General features: G+C 40.1%; 1 protein-coding gene across 1 annotated transcript; it reads left to right on the forward strand.

The window, feature by feature from the left end:
* The first annotated feature begins 10,389 nt into the window (after positions 1-10,389).
* LOC136628861 (olfactory receptor 6B9-like) lies at positions 10,390-11,343 on the forward strand. Its single transcript, XM_066604953.1, has one exon. The coding sequence runs from the start codon at positions 10,390-10,392 to the stop codon at positions 11,341-11,343; it is 954 nt and encodes a 317-aa protein (XP_066461050.1).
* The last annotated feature ends 2,797 nt before the right edge of the window (positions 11,344-14,140 follow it).

Consider the following 14,140-nt stretch of genomic DNA (forward strand, 5'->3'; position numbering starts at 1 on the left):
CTTCAGGAACGGCCGCCTGCTACCTGCAGTAACACGGGCGCCGATGCGCCCGTGTGACTGAGCCCTCAGGGTTTTTTATCCTTCCTGATTATCAAATTATTTGCCTAACTCTTTTTCCAAATATCTGTAAAGGCTCTTTCACACTGGCGATTGCGAATTGCCCGTGAGAAAACCACGGCAAAAATCGCAATTGTGTTCAGGCGTTTTTTGAGTGTCAGCGATGCTTTTTCTTGAGAATAATCTTGCATTGCTGCCGCCTGTGATAAAATCACTCAATAAAATTGCGTGATTTTTAGCGCGAAAGTTAATAGGACTTTCTAATGTTAAAAACGCATCACATTGCACGAAAATCACAAGTTTGTGCGTTATGATGTGATAAGAGGGAGGCTTTATAGGGAAACATGGGTGAAAAAAAAAACGCAGAAAAATAGGACATGCTGTGATTTTTTTTTAATCACATCACATGAGTGAAAACATCGCAAATGGGAATTAAACCATTGAAAATCATTGGTTTAATTATTTTGCGTTTTCACTCACTCTCGCATTGAGTGATTTTATCGCAAGTGTGAAGGCATCCTTAGGATGTATTTCATTAGAGTACAGTGTTCATAAGACTATAAATCTGCTTTAAACGTTAAAGGTTCCTAGAGAATATTTGGAAAATTTAGAGATTACATAGAGGAGACGTATATTTGTGCATGGATACAAAATGCTTAATTTGAATGTCCTTATAATGTTCAGAGGTAGAGAATACAATTAAATAGGCCAAACTCTGAAACTGTAACATGGTGACTTTGTCAAGCAGTTGACCTGTTTGTTATTCCAGATAAGTACCAACTTTGCAAGGTTACGTTAGGTATGGCTGAGGGTAATTGATCCAGAGGGAAACCTTCCTTTGAAATAAGATAGGGTGTATATGCTTTTCTAGGACAGTCTAGCTAAAAACCTAGAGATGCTTGAGTCAGAGGGAAAACTGGAGATGGACAATAGACCTTCCTTATAAAGATGCATACAGCAAATTTTTAATGTTCACAAGCTGAGCCAGGTAGGTTTTAATTTGAGCCCAATGAGTGTTTGTCATCATCTTCCACCAAGCAGAAAGTTTCGTGATTTCTGATGCTAGGTAATAGTTATAAATGTCTGGAACTGGTAGGCTTGCTAACCTCCTATCTTTTGATAGAATGGAGTGGGAGATTCTCAGTTTATGATTAGCCCAAAGAAAAAACAAGGATTTCATATCCTGAAAATCTTCTTTATGCCTATTAATTGGCAGTGTTTTGAAAATATAGAAAAGCTAAGGGGAAAGTAGCATTTTAAAAGTCCGCCACTTTACCCATCCAGGATACCTCAAATGTAGTTAATTTTTGGCCCTCAGACTGAACATTACTTTAAAGAGTTTCATAGTTGTTATGGTTAAGATGTTTTTGGGAAATGAAGTAATGCCAAAATATTGAATGCCCTCTGTCTGTCAGTCCAAAGGGTTCCTTTTTTTCAGAAAAAAATAAAATATCTCAAGGGACATTAAATGGGAGAATTTGATATTTCTTGGTGTTAGGTTTATAATAGGACATCCTACCAAACTGTTAAATAAAATCTAATGCATATTCCAATGAACTATCTGGGTCTGTTAATGATGGATATGTCAGGCAAGAACTAAGCGATTTCTAAAAAAAAGAGATAGCCACATAATCCGACCTTGTGATCGTTTCGATACTTGATTTTTTGGATGCCAACAAACTTTCTCTATCCACAAAAAACATGTCAAGTTTTGAATAGCTATTATGGACTCTAGAACAGAATGAGAAATCTTTTGCTTCACTATGTAAGGCTCAAATCTTTCTAAAAAACCATACCTTAAAGGGGTTGTCTCATGAAATCAAGTGGGGTTATATACTTCTGTATGGCCATATTAATGCACTTTGTAATGTACATCGTGCATTAATTATGAGCCATACAGAAGTTATTCACTTACCTGCTCCGTTGCTAGCGTCCCCGTCTGCATGGATCCGTCTAAATTCGCCGTCTTCTGGCGATTTTAGACGCGCTTGCGCTGTGTGGTCTTCTCCGTGGTGAATGGGGCCGCTCGTGCCGGAGAGCTGGTCCTCGTAGCTCCGCCCCGTCACGTGTGCCGATTCCAGCCAATCAGGAGGCTGGAATCGGCAATGGACCTCACAGAGCCCATGGTGCACCATGGGAGAAGACCCGCGGTGCATCGTGGGTGAAGATCCCGGCGGCCATCTTGGTAAGGTAAGTAAGAAGTCGCCGCAGAGCGGGGATTCGGGTAAGTCCTAAACGTTTTGTTTTTTTGTAACCCATCCCTTGGGTTTGTCTCGCGCCGAACGGGGGGCCTATTAAAAAAAAAAAAACGTTTCGGCGTGAGACAACCCCTTTAAGATAAAGGACATATCTGTTTGGCGGTCTGAAACCAGGGTAAAGTCTTCATATATCAGGAGTCTTACCTTTCTTTATTAAGAATTTTATGCATAAACTCTACTTGCCTTTTTTTGGAAGCATAAATAAATACTAAGGCTAGTTCCACACAGACATCTTTGCTCCCGTGGTTTTGGGCATCAGCAATGCTATTTTTTTTTAGAATATTCTCGCACTGCAGCTGCCCACGATAAAATCGCACGATTTTTTCAATCACGTAAGTCAATAGAACTTTTTAATGTGAAAATCGTAAGTTTGTGCGTTGCAAATGGATAAGGCTACATAGGGAAACATGGGAGTTTTAAAAAAATGCACGTTGCAGAAAAATAGAGCATGCTGCAATTTTTTGTTCTCGCAACATTGCATCACTGAAAACACTGCTAAAAGCAAGGAAACCATTGAAAATCGTTGGTTTCATAAATTTGCTTTTTTACTCACTCTCTAATTGTGCTAAAATCATGCGATTTTATCGCCCGTGTGATAATTTTTATCACTACAAACCAATTTAAATGTGAATTGATAATAGTGGGAAAACAGGGATGTTTCACCCTAAAAGCATCTTCTTGAATAAGATGCATTTTTTGAGCATATCAGCTGATAAAGCTTTAGCTTCTGAACACATATGGGCTCTCTTTTGTGGGCTGTTGAGCCCCTTTACATTCATGGACACAATTTTTATCATCATCTTAGGCCGCATGCACATGGGCAGGTCGGATTCTGCATTGCGGAAACCTGCAGCGGAATCTGACCCTGTGCCCGGACGGCATCCACGTGTACCTGTATTTTCTTCTTTTTCTCTGTCCACACGGCTCGCCGTCAGACATGCACAATACAGATTTTTTTCTTAAACTCCTGCTTTTCCCGCGGAATCCGTGGCCCGTCCACATTGACTTCAATGGAAGCTGTCTGTGCGGGAATTGTAGTAAAATGGAGCATGCTGCGATTTTTCATCCACGAGTGGAAACCGCAATCATTTTTCAATAGCATGTTGTGGAGGGTTATTGTGTAATATATGGTGAAATATAGCGCGGTGCAATATTTTCATGGACGTATCTACATGCAGTGTTTACATGCTAATGTGAAAGGATTAATGAAAGTCCATGCAGTAGTATTGACTCCATTTATCGCAGCTGTACATCACATGCATAATACGTGCCAAAATCACGGTTGTGTAAATGAGCTCTTAGAAGGAGCAAACAGCAACTTATTGAAAAGCAGTGGGAGGGTTATCAGTTTGTGTAATAACTGAGGTTAACGAAGACAATAGTGAGTCCACCATTAAGTGCCTACTGTTACGTTAACAGGTCACAGACTTTCTAGACCTCACAGGATGTCATTCCTCTACAATGCGAGCCGGCAGGTGTGGTTAACTAGCCCTTGGAGGATGGACTTGGATGCCCCATTGCTACTAGTTCCCACATCATGCACTGCAGCTATGACAGGGTTAAGAAGATGTACAAAGCTTGATTAAATAGATTGCCTTAGGGCATTTAACATACTTTTCATCGCATGCTTAGTTACAATTCTGTCTGAGGCAGGAGTTGTGTCAAAAGTGTCCAGAGCAACAGATGTGTTTATGGCTGCATTATGTTGGTCACTCCCCATTAACTTGTCTGATGTCACGTCTGTGCAGGCCGTGGGGACAACGACCTACATGGACGCAACCTAAATATGGGCTGGACATCAACTGGCAGAAATCCGCTTTTAGCCTCTAAGACCAGAGGGATGACTGATGGGGGATATATTTTGTAAATTACAGATCACCCCTCAGGTTTAAATATCTTGGGATATACATCACCAGGGACCATACCCAGAGCTTTGAGCTAAACATCACTCCCCTATTGACAACTTTGCAGCAAAAATTAAAAAGCTGGAGCTCCCTGCCACTATCTGTAGCGGGCAGAATAAACCTTATAAAAATGATAATACTCCCCAAGTATTTATACTGCCTAGAACATGCAGAAATAACCATACGACAGAAATTCTTTAAAAAAACTAATTCCCTAATAACATCATTCATATGGGGAAACTCTAGAGCCAAGCTCCGTATAGACACTCTACAGCGCCCTAAGGAGATGGCAGGAATGGCGCTACCAGATTTCAAACTCTATTACTTGGCAGGACAAGTTAGATATGTCCGCCACTGGCTGTCGGGCGCGCCTCTCCCTAACTCCGAGCACCACCTGATGTTTTTCCTCTCGGAGACATCACTTTGGGTTCTCCTGGAAAAACCAGGACTACTGACTAAACAAATGCTACCCCTTCACAGACTTGCAGTTAATGTGTGGCAGACATGCAAATCACTAACTGGACAGGATGACACCCCTCTGGAGACCCCCTTATGGGATAACAGAGCACTACCGCATCTGATGAACTTACCGGACAAACAATTCTGGATAAACTTAGGAATTACTACACTAGAACACTTATACATCGACCAAATATTTGTCTCCTTTGAGCAATTACAGCAACTATACCAAATCCCAAGAGTAGGCTTTTTTCGATACCTACAACTACGGCACGCTTTAACAGCACAATTTCCAGAACCTAGACAATCATTTTCTCAATACCCACTAATAGGCATACTACGCACCCAAGGACACAAAGGCCTGATATCGGTGTTGTACACCCACCTACTACAATCCAAGATCCCTGATACGCCAATGACAGTAGTAGAGAGATGGAGAGAACTCATTCCCACCCTCACTAATGAGGACTGGGAATCCGCGATGTCAACATAAACTACGGTATCACCAGCTGCAAACAACAAACTAACACAATTATACATCCTACACCAGTGCTACTTAACACCGACCAGACTCCATAAAATGAATAGGACACCCACCAACCATCGGTGCAGAGCACCTAACGCAAATTTTAATCATCTAATATGGAACTGCCCGGACATTCACGCGTATTGGGGGGAAATTACAGAGTTCCTAACACAAATGCTAGGGATACCAGTGCCGCACAATCCAGCAGTATGCCTACTAGGTATTCTAGACGAAGAACAATGGCAGTACCATGACAGGATATTCCTCACCAAAGTATTATTCTATGCCCGCAAAGCAATAGCCCTACGCTGGATGGATAGACGCCCTCCGAAACTCTCAAAATGGCAGAATATTATCAATGCCATTCTACCATATGAAAAAATAGTCTATAAAAATAGAAAATGCCCTGAAAAATTCAACAAGGTGTGGGAGAGATGGTGTGGGTCAACGAACACAGTATTCACGCAGGACCGATTTCAAAACCTATTAAGGGCAATTACACACAGAAACACTCTGTAAAACTAGCGAAGATTCCTGCTCTCCACTGGCACTACGAGAAACTGCATTGTCATAATGTATTCAATAATTGCATGTGTTAATGTAACGTACTAAAGTCTAGATAACATGATCACAAAGAGCCTATGATGTAACCAAAGTTCTTTTTTCATTTATTGTACGAAATACAGAGTTTTCAATAAAACGAGTTTAAAAAAAAAAATATATATATATGGGCTGGACACCCTGTTTACTTTCACCCTGAGCAAAGAAAGCACCATGCCCAGGATGAACGCATGGTTGTGTTCACACAGGAAGAGAACATGCATACACAACAACACAGTCAACAGACATGAACAGCAATCTATACTGTAATCCCACAACAGATACACGAGACGTTCAAGCAACCAACGACTGGCAAACACCAAAACACTACCCAATAATACGCACAAGCATCAGCAGATGGAAAGGCTAAAAAATATGAAGTATTAGTAATTTGGCCAAAGTATGCAAGTTCATGAGCCCACGACAAGGGTCCACATTCTCTCGTGAAAGAGGGCTGGAGGCCATGCTACTTTTTTTGTTTTGTCTATTTAGCCTAAGGGATACCATCCCCTAACTTTTCCACTGCTCTTGTCGTAGACAGTTTAGCAATTGGTCATTATCAACGACCAGAGACTTAGTCAGTATTGAGCAGTTTAGATCAGAGTTTCTTTTGCCACAAGAACTAGGCTGGTGTATAACTTAGCTACCCATTCCCAATCTTGGGATTATAGGGGGTGGATTGAGTAGCAGGAAAAAATATCACCTCTGGGGACCTGACTATTTGGTGCCTTAGGGTGTGTTACTGCTGTAATCACTGACCTGCACCTAGCTCTGTCGGTGCATTCAAACTAATATTTCTCTGACAAACTAATCTAATGTTTGACTTCTGAGAACTATCAGTATTACAATTAGACTGCCAAATCATGCACAAAATGGTCAGGTAGCCTGCTAAGCCCCTGATCAGTTACATCTTTATATTTCTGACTAATTGGTTCCTGAAGAGGTTGAAAGTCCAACGGAAATGCATTGAACCATATGAAAGTAATATAATACTACATTCTAACTCTATGAATTACATTTGATACACCACACAAGTCAAAGCCCCTTAAAATTCTTGGGGCCCGGCTACGATTATATTGAGATTGTTTATAACATCAGGATATAATAGTCTGGTCCTTAGGCTGAATATAGCTAAGCACTGTGTCTATTGAACAAGGTGGAAAAATAACGGCCTCTTTTGACCAGCTTCTAGCTGATAAAACTTCTGTAACTAGAGCTGAATCAAGACACTGGTATAAGCCGGTTATCTCTATTCTGGAGGGACTTCTCCTTATTTTTGGTCAATTCAGAGAGAAACCGCACTATCTATGACCAATTGATAGAACCGCTTGTAGAATATTCTAATCACGAGTGTTTTTTGACACTCCTTTGTGTATTCTTTGCCTTTTTTTGTTGTTTTTTCTGAAGGCCCAGTGTGTTTTTAATATATACCAATAAAAATTGATTTTAGGGATCTCCTGTAACTGAATCACCACACCCCCAGAGGGGAAGTCACGCAAGCCAGAGCCTTTCCAGACAAAAGAGACACAATAAATACCACCTTACCCCTGTCTGTAGGGAATTGGGTCACTTTTTCTCCAAAATGGATTAGATATTGATTCAAGAATCGACTGCAAATATTTGAAATGTCCTCATAGTTTGAAGGCAGTGGAAGATGCAGTCCAGTTTTGCCTAATTGTGAACTATGTGAGAAAAAAAAAAAAAAAACCTGGTATTTAGGCGCGGCTCACCAATGAAGGTCACAAGACAATAAATAAATTTTCCAACTTCTCCCTTTATTAAATCAATTACAACCAGCAGACACACTTTTCGGGGTTAGCCCCTCCATTAGTCAAGTTGGGTAGAACTAGTTTAGAGAAACTAATCAAAAATAACTGAAAATTGTTAAGAATTAAAATTCTCTACAGTGCAAAATCAGTATAATTAAAGGAAAACTTCTGTAAACTAAAATTGTTATATAGATTTTTATTGTGAAAATGTGTCCAAAAGTGGAGCGGTCCTTTAAATAGTTATCGTATATACCGGCGTATAAGACGACTTTTGAACCCCGAAAAATTTGCTCTGAAGTCGGGGGTCATCTTATACGCCGGTAATACAAAAAAAAGAAAGTGTCAAAAAAAAAAATCATTACTCACCCCCCCGGCGTTCTGCGGCGCTGCTGCAGGCTGTCGCTCCCTCCTGGTCTCCGGCAGAGCATTGCTTTCTGGACGCAGGGCTTGAAATCCGCGCCTCCAGAAAGCTAATACTGTGATTGGCTAACACACACTGTCAGCCAATAACAGTCATTCAATGACATCATTGAATGGCTGTGATTGGCTGAAGGCGCACGTGTGTTAGCCAATCACAGCCATTCAATGATGTCATTGAATGGCTGTGATTGGCTGAAGGCACGTGTGTTTTAGCCAATCACAGCCATTCAATGATGTCATTGAATGACTGTGATTGGCTGACGACGTGTGTTAGCCAATCACAGTTTTAGCTTTCTGGAGGTGGGGATTTCAAGCCCTGCGTCCAGAAAGCAATGCTCTGCCGGGGACCAGGAGGGAGCGACAGCCTGCAGCAGCGCAGCAGAACGCCGGGGGAGGTGAGTAATGATTTTTTTTTTTTGCTCCACTGTATTCCAGGCGTATAAGGGGACAGTTGGGGGGTCGTCTTATACGCCCCGTCGCCTTATACGCCGGAATATATGGTATCTAGTATTCTGCAACTTTTGTTATACAATGTACATTAATTAAAAGAGAGCATTTCTAAGCAATGACTATTACAATATGTTCCCCTGAAATAATTATCTCAGAGTCAACTGGTATAAAATCTCAGAGGGCAGGTTAATGATTAGCGTTTAGAGGCTTCAGTTATGTGTATATATAAAAGATGAATTTTATACCTGCAAACATAATGGGTTCATCTGAACAATACTGAGACAAATTGGTGCCAATGCTATTTACAAATGCTACATAGTATAGACTTATAGTTTTACAAATGGTCTAGATTCAGTAGAGGAAAAACTAAAAGATATGAATATACCAAACAAGATAAAAAGGTAAGTAAAGTAAATCTCTTCTCGGATTGACATTCATAAATTCTAAATTTGCTCTCAAAATCTGGAATCTTCTTTTACCTCTATTTTCTAGCCAATCAACTCGCAGGTACTTATAGCCAATGATGATTGTACTTTGAGAAAACATGATTTCAACACGGATTTCATCCCTGGAAGTGATTAAATACATGTAGTGCTACATAGAAAGGCAACTGAATATATGAGGGAGGATAGAAGCAGTGTACTGAAGTCACATAGAAGTAATATGGATAATAACTGCTGTATGGTCATTTTATATAGTGGGATTTATATTCTTCTCCTTGCCGACTTCGATTCATTTCTCTCTATTAGATTTGGAAACCTTTTGTTTTACTGTGCAGCTTTAATTTCTATTCCAGTTTTTATTCTGTAGTAGGCTACAGAAACGTGTTATAGAACTATTTGCTTCAGAAATGGCAAATGAACATAAGGACATTACCAAATTTTAGCTAGTGTTTTAATTCCTCAGGGTAAAGATATAGCTTTCTTCTTCCCTCGTTCTGTTTCTGAATACCCAAGACAAGGTAGAGTGGCTTGTTGGCACTCCTTCCCTCCTTCCTGGCATACAGCACATGTAACAATATAATAATAATCATATATATATATATATATATATATATATATATATATATATATATACACACACATATATACACACACAGCACCGACATATTACGCAGCACTTTACCGATTGGGGAAAACATACACAATATTGGTCATAATAAACAGTAATAAACCGATGCGCATCTTAAACTATAATGGTGAGGGCACTGCTCGCAAGAATTTACAAACTAAAATGGGCCATTTATTGGTCAAAATTCATTCAAACTAACAAATGTGAGCAGTAATCATGCAGTGTAATTGTACAGAAATCGCTCAGTATTTGTTCACAGGTTTTTAAGCCGACTTTTCAGGCGGCTTAAAAAACTATTGCTGGATTGCGGGCTTCAGTAAACGTTCGCCACTCAGCGCTTCACATAGAAGGTGAAGTGCTGAACGAGAAGCCAGCGATCCAGCAGTTAAGTCTGTCAGTGTAAACGCTCTGCACGAGCGCTACTAACCTTAGCCATGACGTCAGCACTTGTGCAGTCATTTAGATGACTCTCATTCTGTCTTAGAGACATTACTAAATTTTAGTTTAAACTCGAAAGCCCTAAGGGTGGATTCACACACGTTCCAAATATCCAGCACAAATAAATCCATAAATTCACGTCTTTTGCGTGCAGATTTTAATGTGGATTTAGGTCTGGATTTCCTATGAAATTGGCGTAGAATTGCTTTGCATGACCACCTTTGCATTACAAATAATCAGCAGTATTAAAAAAAAAGATCACAATTCACAGCATTTGAAGGACAAATTCTCACCCAAACCCACATCAGAACATAATGTGCACAGTAAAACATGCAGATTTTTACACCACAGATGAATCTATCGTAAGGGGGGTTAAAATACCAATGAAATCTAATTAAAATCAGTATGTTCCTTTTGTATTTTAGAACAGATTCAGCATGCTCTCTACTGAAAATCTCAGTAACCTAAATTCAACACATTTTATTCTACTTGGCTTCCAAGCTTCTCCATTGGTTAAGATTTTACTTGCAATAATATTTTCTATGGCATATGTATTCACAATCTTGGAAAATGCAGCAGTCATCGTCATTTCCATGTGTGATCCGAAACTTCATACTCCCATGTACTTTTTCCTTAGTAAATTAGCATGGTTGGAAATTGCTTATGTCTCGGTTACTGTACCAAAAATGTTAAGTGGCCTTCTGACAGGAAATAATCTTATCTCTCTATCTGGTTGTATGTTGCAGCTATACTTATTTCTTTCCTTTGGGTGTTCGGAATGCTTCTTGTTGGCTGCCATGGCCTATGACCGATATCTTGCCATTTGTAACCCTTTATTGTATCACAGTATTATGACCTGTGGGATGTGCTGGCTCCTTACTTTGGGGAGTCTGTTTTTGGGTTTTCTGGCCTGCTCATTTTCTATCGGCTTGATAACACAGCTGAACTTTTGTGGATTCAACCTAATTAACCATTACTTATGTGATATCTCACCAGTCATTCAGCTCTCGTGTGATGACATCTCTACTGTAGAGATGGTTGATTTCTTTTCTGCATTATCTGTGTTAGTTAGCTCATTAGTCCTCATAATAATATCTTATATCTATATAATAGCCACTATTAAAAATGTATCTTCCAATGAAAGCTGGAAGAAAGCCTTCTCCACTTGTGCTTCCCATTTAACCGTAGTGGTCTTATTTTTTGGCACAACCATATTCATGTACGCCAGACCTCAAGCTATAGACTCCTTTAACATCAACAAATTTCTATCAGTCTTATACTCTTTCATTATTCCCATGCTAAATCCAGTGATTTACACTTTAAGAAACAGTGATATGAAGGTAAGTATGTCTGCTATGTTTACTTTTAAAACGGTTTCAAAGAGAGCTTAAAATGGACAATATCATTTCACTATTAACTTGGGGATTTAACCCCTTCCCACATCAGCCATTTTTCATTGGAGTTTTTTCATCTCCACCTTCCAGGAGCTATCATTTTTATTTCTCCGCAGACAAACCCGTATGAGGGCTTCGGTTTTGTGGGTCAAGTTGTATTTTTTAATGTTACTATTTAATGTACCATATGATGTATTACAAAACTTTTTAAGTGGGGTAAAATGAAAAAAAAGCACAATTCTGCCATTGTTTTTGGCTTTCGTGTTCACGATGCTCACGGATGTCATAAAATATTCATTTTATTCTACTGGTCAGTATGATTACACCAATACCAATCTAATACAACTTTTGTTATAGAAAAAATAAAAACCTTCTTATACAAAAAAAAAAGTTGCTTTCTAATTTGCTTCTTTTTTTTGTCTATGGAGCTGTGTGAAGGCTGTTTTGATGAGCTTTGCTTTTATGTGTACTATTTTGGGATACATATGACTTTTTGTTCACTTTTTATACCTTTTTATTTTAAACTCATGGGAAATACCTGAAAAGAAGAATGATATAATACATGGTCTCACTTTAACACGAGAACATACAGTATGCTCAAATGGCATTAAATATTCAAAGGGATAGGGGTGTGAGGATGTGGTTCAAAGCAGCAAAATAAAGGGCTAACTTTTAAAGCTGGTCTGCTACAGATATATTGGAACACATGTTTTCACAACAAAATGAAGACTCTGAACATATCAGTGTGATCCAGCCCCAATACTAGATTACTGTCCAGTTATACTGGACAAATTTATCCAGTCTCTGTGCCATAACCGCTAAGCAAAGTCTTCAGTCCCACCACTTGTCATTAGAACTAGCATAGTTAGATGGAAGATTAAAGGGGTTGTCTCGCGGCAGCAAGTGGGGTTAAGTACTTCTGTATGGCCATATTAATGCACTTTGTAATGTACATCGTGCATTAAATATGAGCCATACAGAAGTTATTCACTTACCTGCTCCGTTGCTGGCGTCCCCGTCTCCATGGCTCCGTCTAATTTCACTGGCTTCCTGCTTTTTTAGACGCCCTTGCGCAGTCCGTGCTTCTGCCTGGTGAATGGGGCCGCTCGTGCCGGAGAGCTGGTCACCGCGTCGTCATCGTAGCTCCGCCCCGTCACGTGTGCCGATTCCAGCCAATCAGGAGGCTGGAAACGGCAATGGAACGCACAGAGCCCATGGTGCACCATGGGAGAAGACCCGCGGTGCACCATGGGAGAAAACCGCAGTGCATCCCTGGGAAACGACCGGCGGCCATCTTAGGCAGAAGATTTTTAAAACTTCACATTTCAGCACATCGGTGAGTAGCAAGCGGTTTAAAAACCGCTTTAAATTGCTATTTTATGCCAGGGGGGTGACAGGGGGAATGGGGTAAAGTAAAATTTTGATGTTTGCCGCGAGACAACCCCTTTAAGCTTTTTAACTGTTCAAGGTCCATCAATCAATGGCACAGGTGCACATCATTGGAGAAGTGACCCATTGACTATTTTCAATGGATAATGACTCAGACTCATGTCTCTTGGCCGTGTAATGCGAACAGAATTGCTAGAAAAATCTATAATGCTTGGATAGATGAGTGGCAAAATAAGACCTGGCCGCAAAAGGACATGATGGCTTGGTACCAACTGAAAGAAGCAGTGCACAATCGAAAAACATGGAGGGAGCATGCCATTGTGAGGAACAATGAATAGTCACTATGTTACCAAAAAAGGGAAGAGAAGTGCCACCTGTACTATATAGAAACCATTGAGACACAAGTTTGCTTAAGGAAGAGTTTGGGTCCAAATATTAGAGGTTAAGTCATCATCTAGAACTTTTTGTCATGTTTCTCACACCATTCCTGAATAGTTTTTGCAGTGTAGCCTGAACAGTTTTTGCAGTGTATCAGGACTAGAGATGAGCGAGCACGCTTGGATAAAGCAGTTACTCGAGCGAGCACCACTCTTCTCGAGTAACTGCTTACTGGTCCGAGCTCGGGGGGGAGATCTTTCACTCTCTTCCCCCCGTTCACCCCCGCCGCCCCCCTGAGCCTGCCCGGACCAGTAAGCAGTTACTCGAGAAGAGCAATGCTCGCTCGAGTAACTGCTTTCTTCGAGCATGCTCGCTCATCTCTAATCAGGACACATTGTCCTGCTCAAAGAGGCTACTGCCATTAAAGAATGCCATTGCAATGAAGGGGTATGCTTGGTCTGCAACAATATTAAGGTAGGTGGCGCATGTTAAAGTAACCTTAACCTCAATGCCAGGAGCAAAGGTTTACCAGAAGAACATTTTCAGAGCATTGCATTGTTTTTGACTGTACACTTGCTTGCTAATATATCCCACCCCTTGACAGGTGTAATTTTCCAAAAATTGTCAATGTTATTCACTTTATCAGTCAGTATTTTTAATGTTCTGACTGATCAGTGTATGATGTACTAAATGTTAAGCTGTAATATATGGCATCTTGTTTGGTCACTTTGTTTGCATTCTAAAAATTTATCTTGTCACTGATTTCACCAACCAGACAATCGCCCTTGTTTTATATATACCAGCTGATTACATGGCGTTGCCTGTGTATTTTATTTTTAGACATGAAAATAATTTAAATATATGTGTGTGTGTGTGTGTGTCTGTGTGTGTGTATGTGTGTACTAATTTAATATATTAGTATATGAGGAGGAAGAGGTCATCTGTGTAATATTATTATTTGAGGAGGAGGTCGTCTGAGTAATATATTGGTATATGAGGAGGAAATCATCTGTGTAATATTAGTATT

Source organism: Eleutherodactylus coqui, chromosome 5, assembly GCF_035609145.1.
Source record: "Eleutherodactylus coqui strain aEleCoq1 chromosome 5, aEleCoq1.hap1, whole genome shotgun sequence".
Classification (NCBI taxonomy): domain Eukaryota; kingdom Metazoa; phylum Chordata; class Amphibia; order Anura; family Eleutherodactylidae; genus Eleutherodactylus; species Eleutherodactylus coqui.

Excerpts from the sequence above, each read along its gene's own strand:
- LOC136628861 (XM_066604953.1), top strand. The coding sequence starts at position 10,390 with ATGCTCTCTACTGAAAATCTCAGTAACCTAAATTCAACACATTTTATT.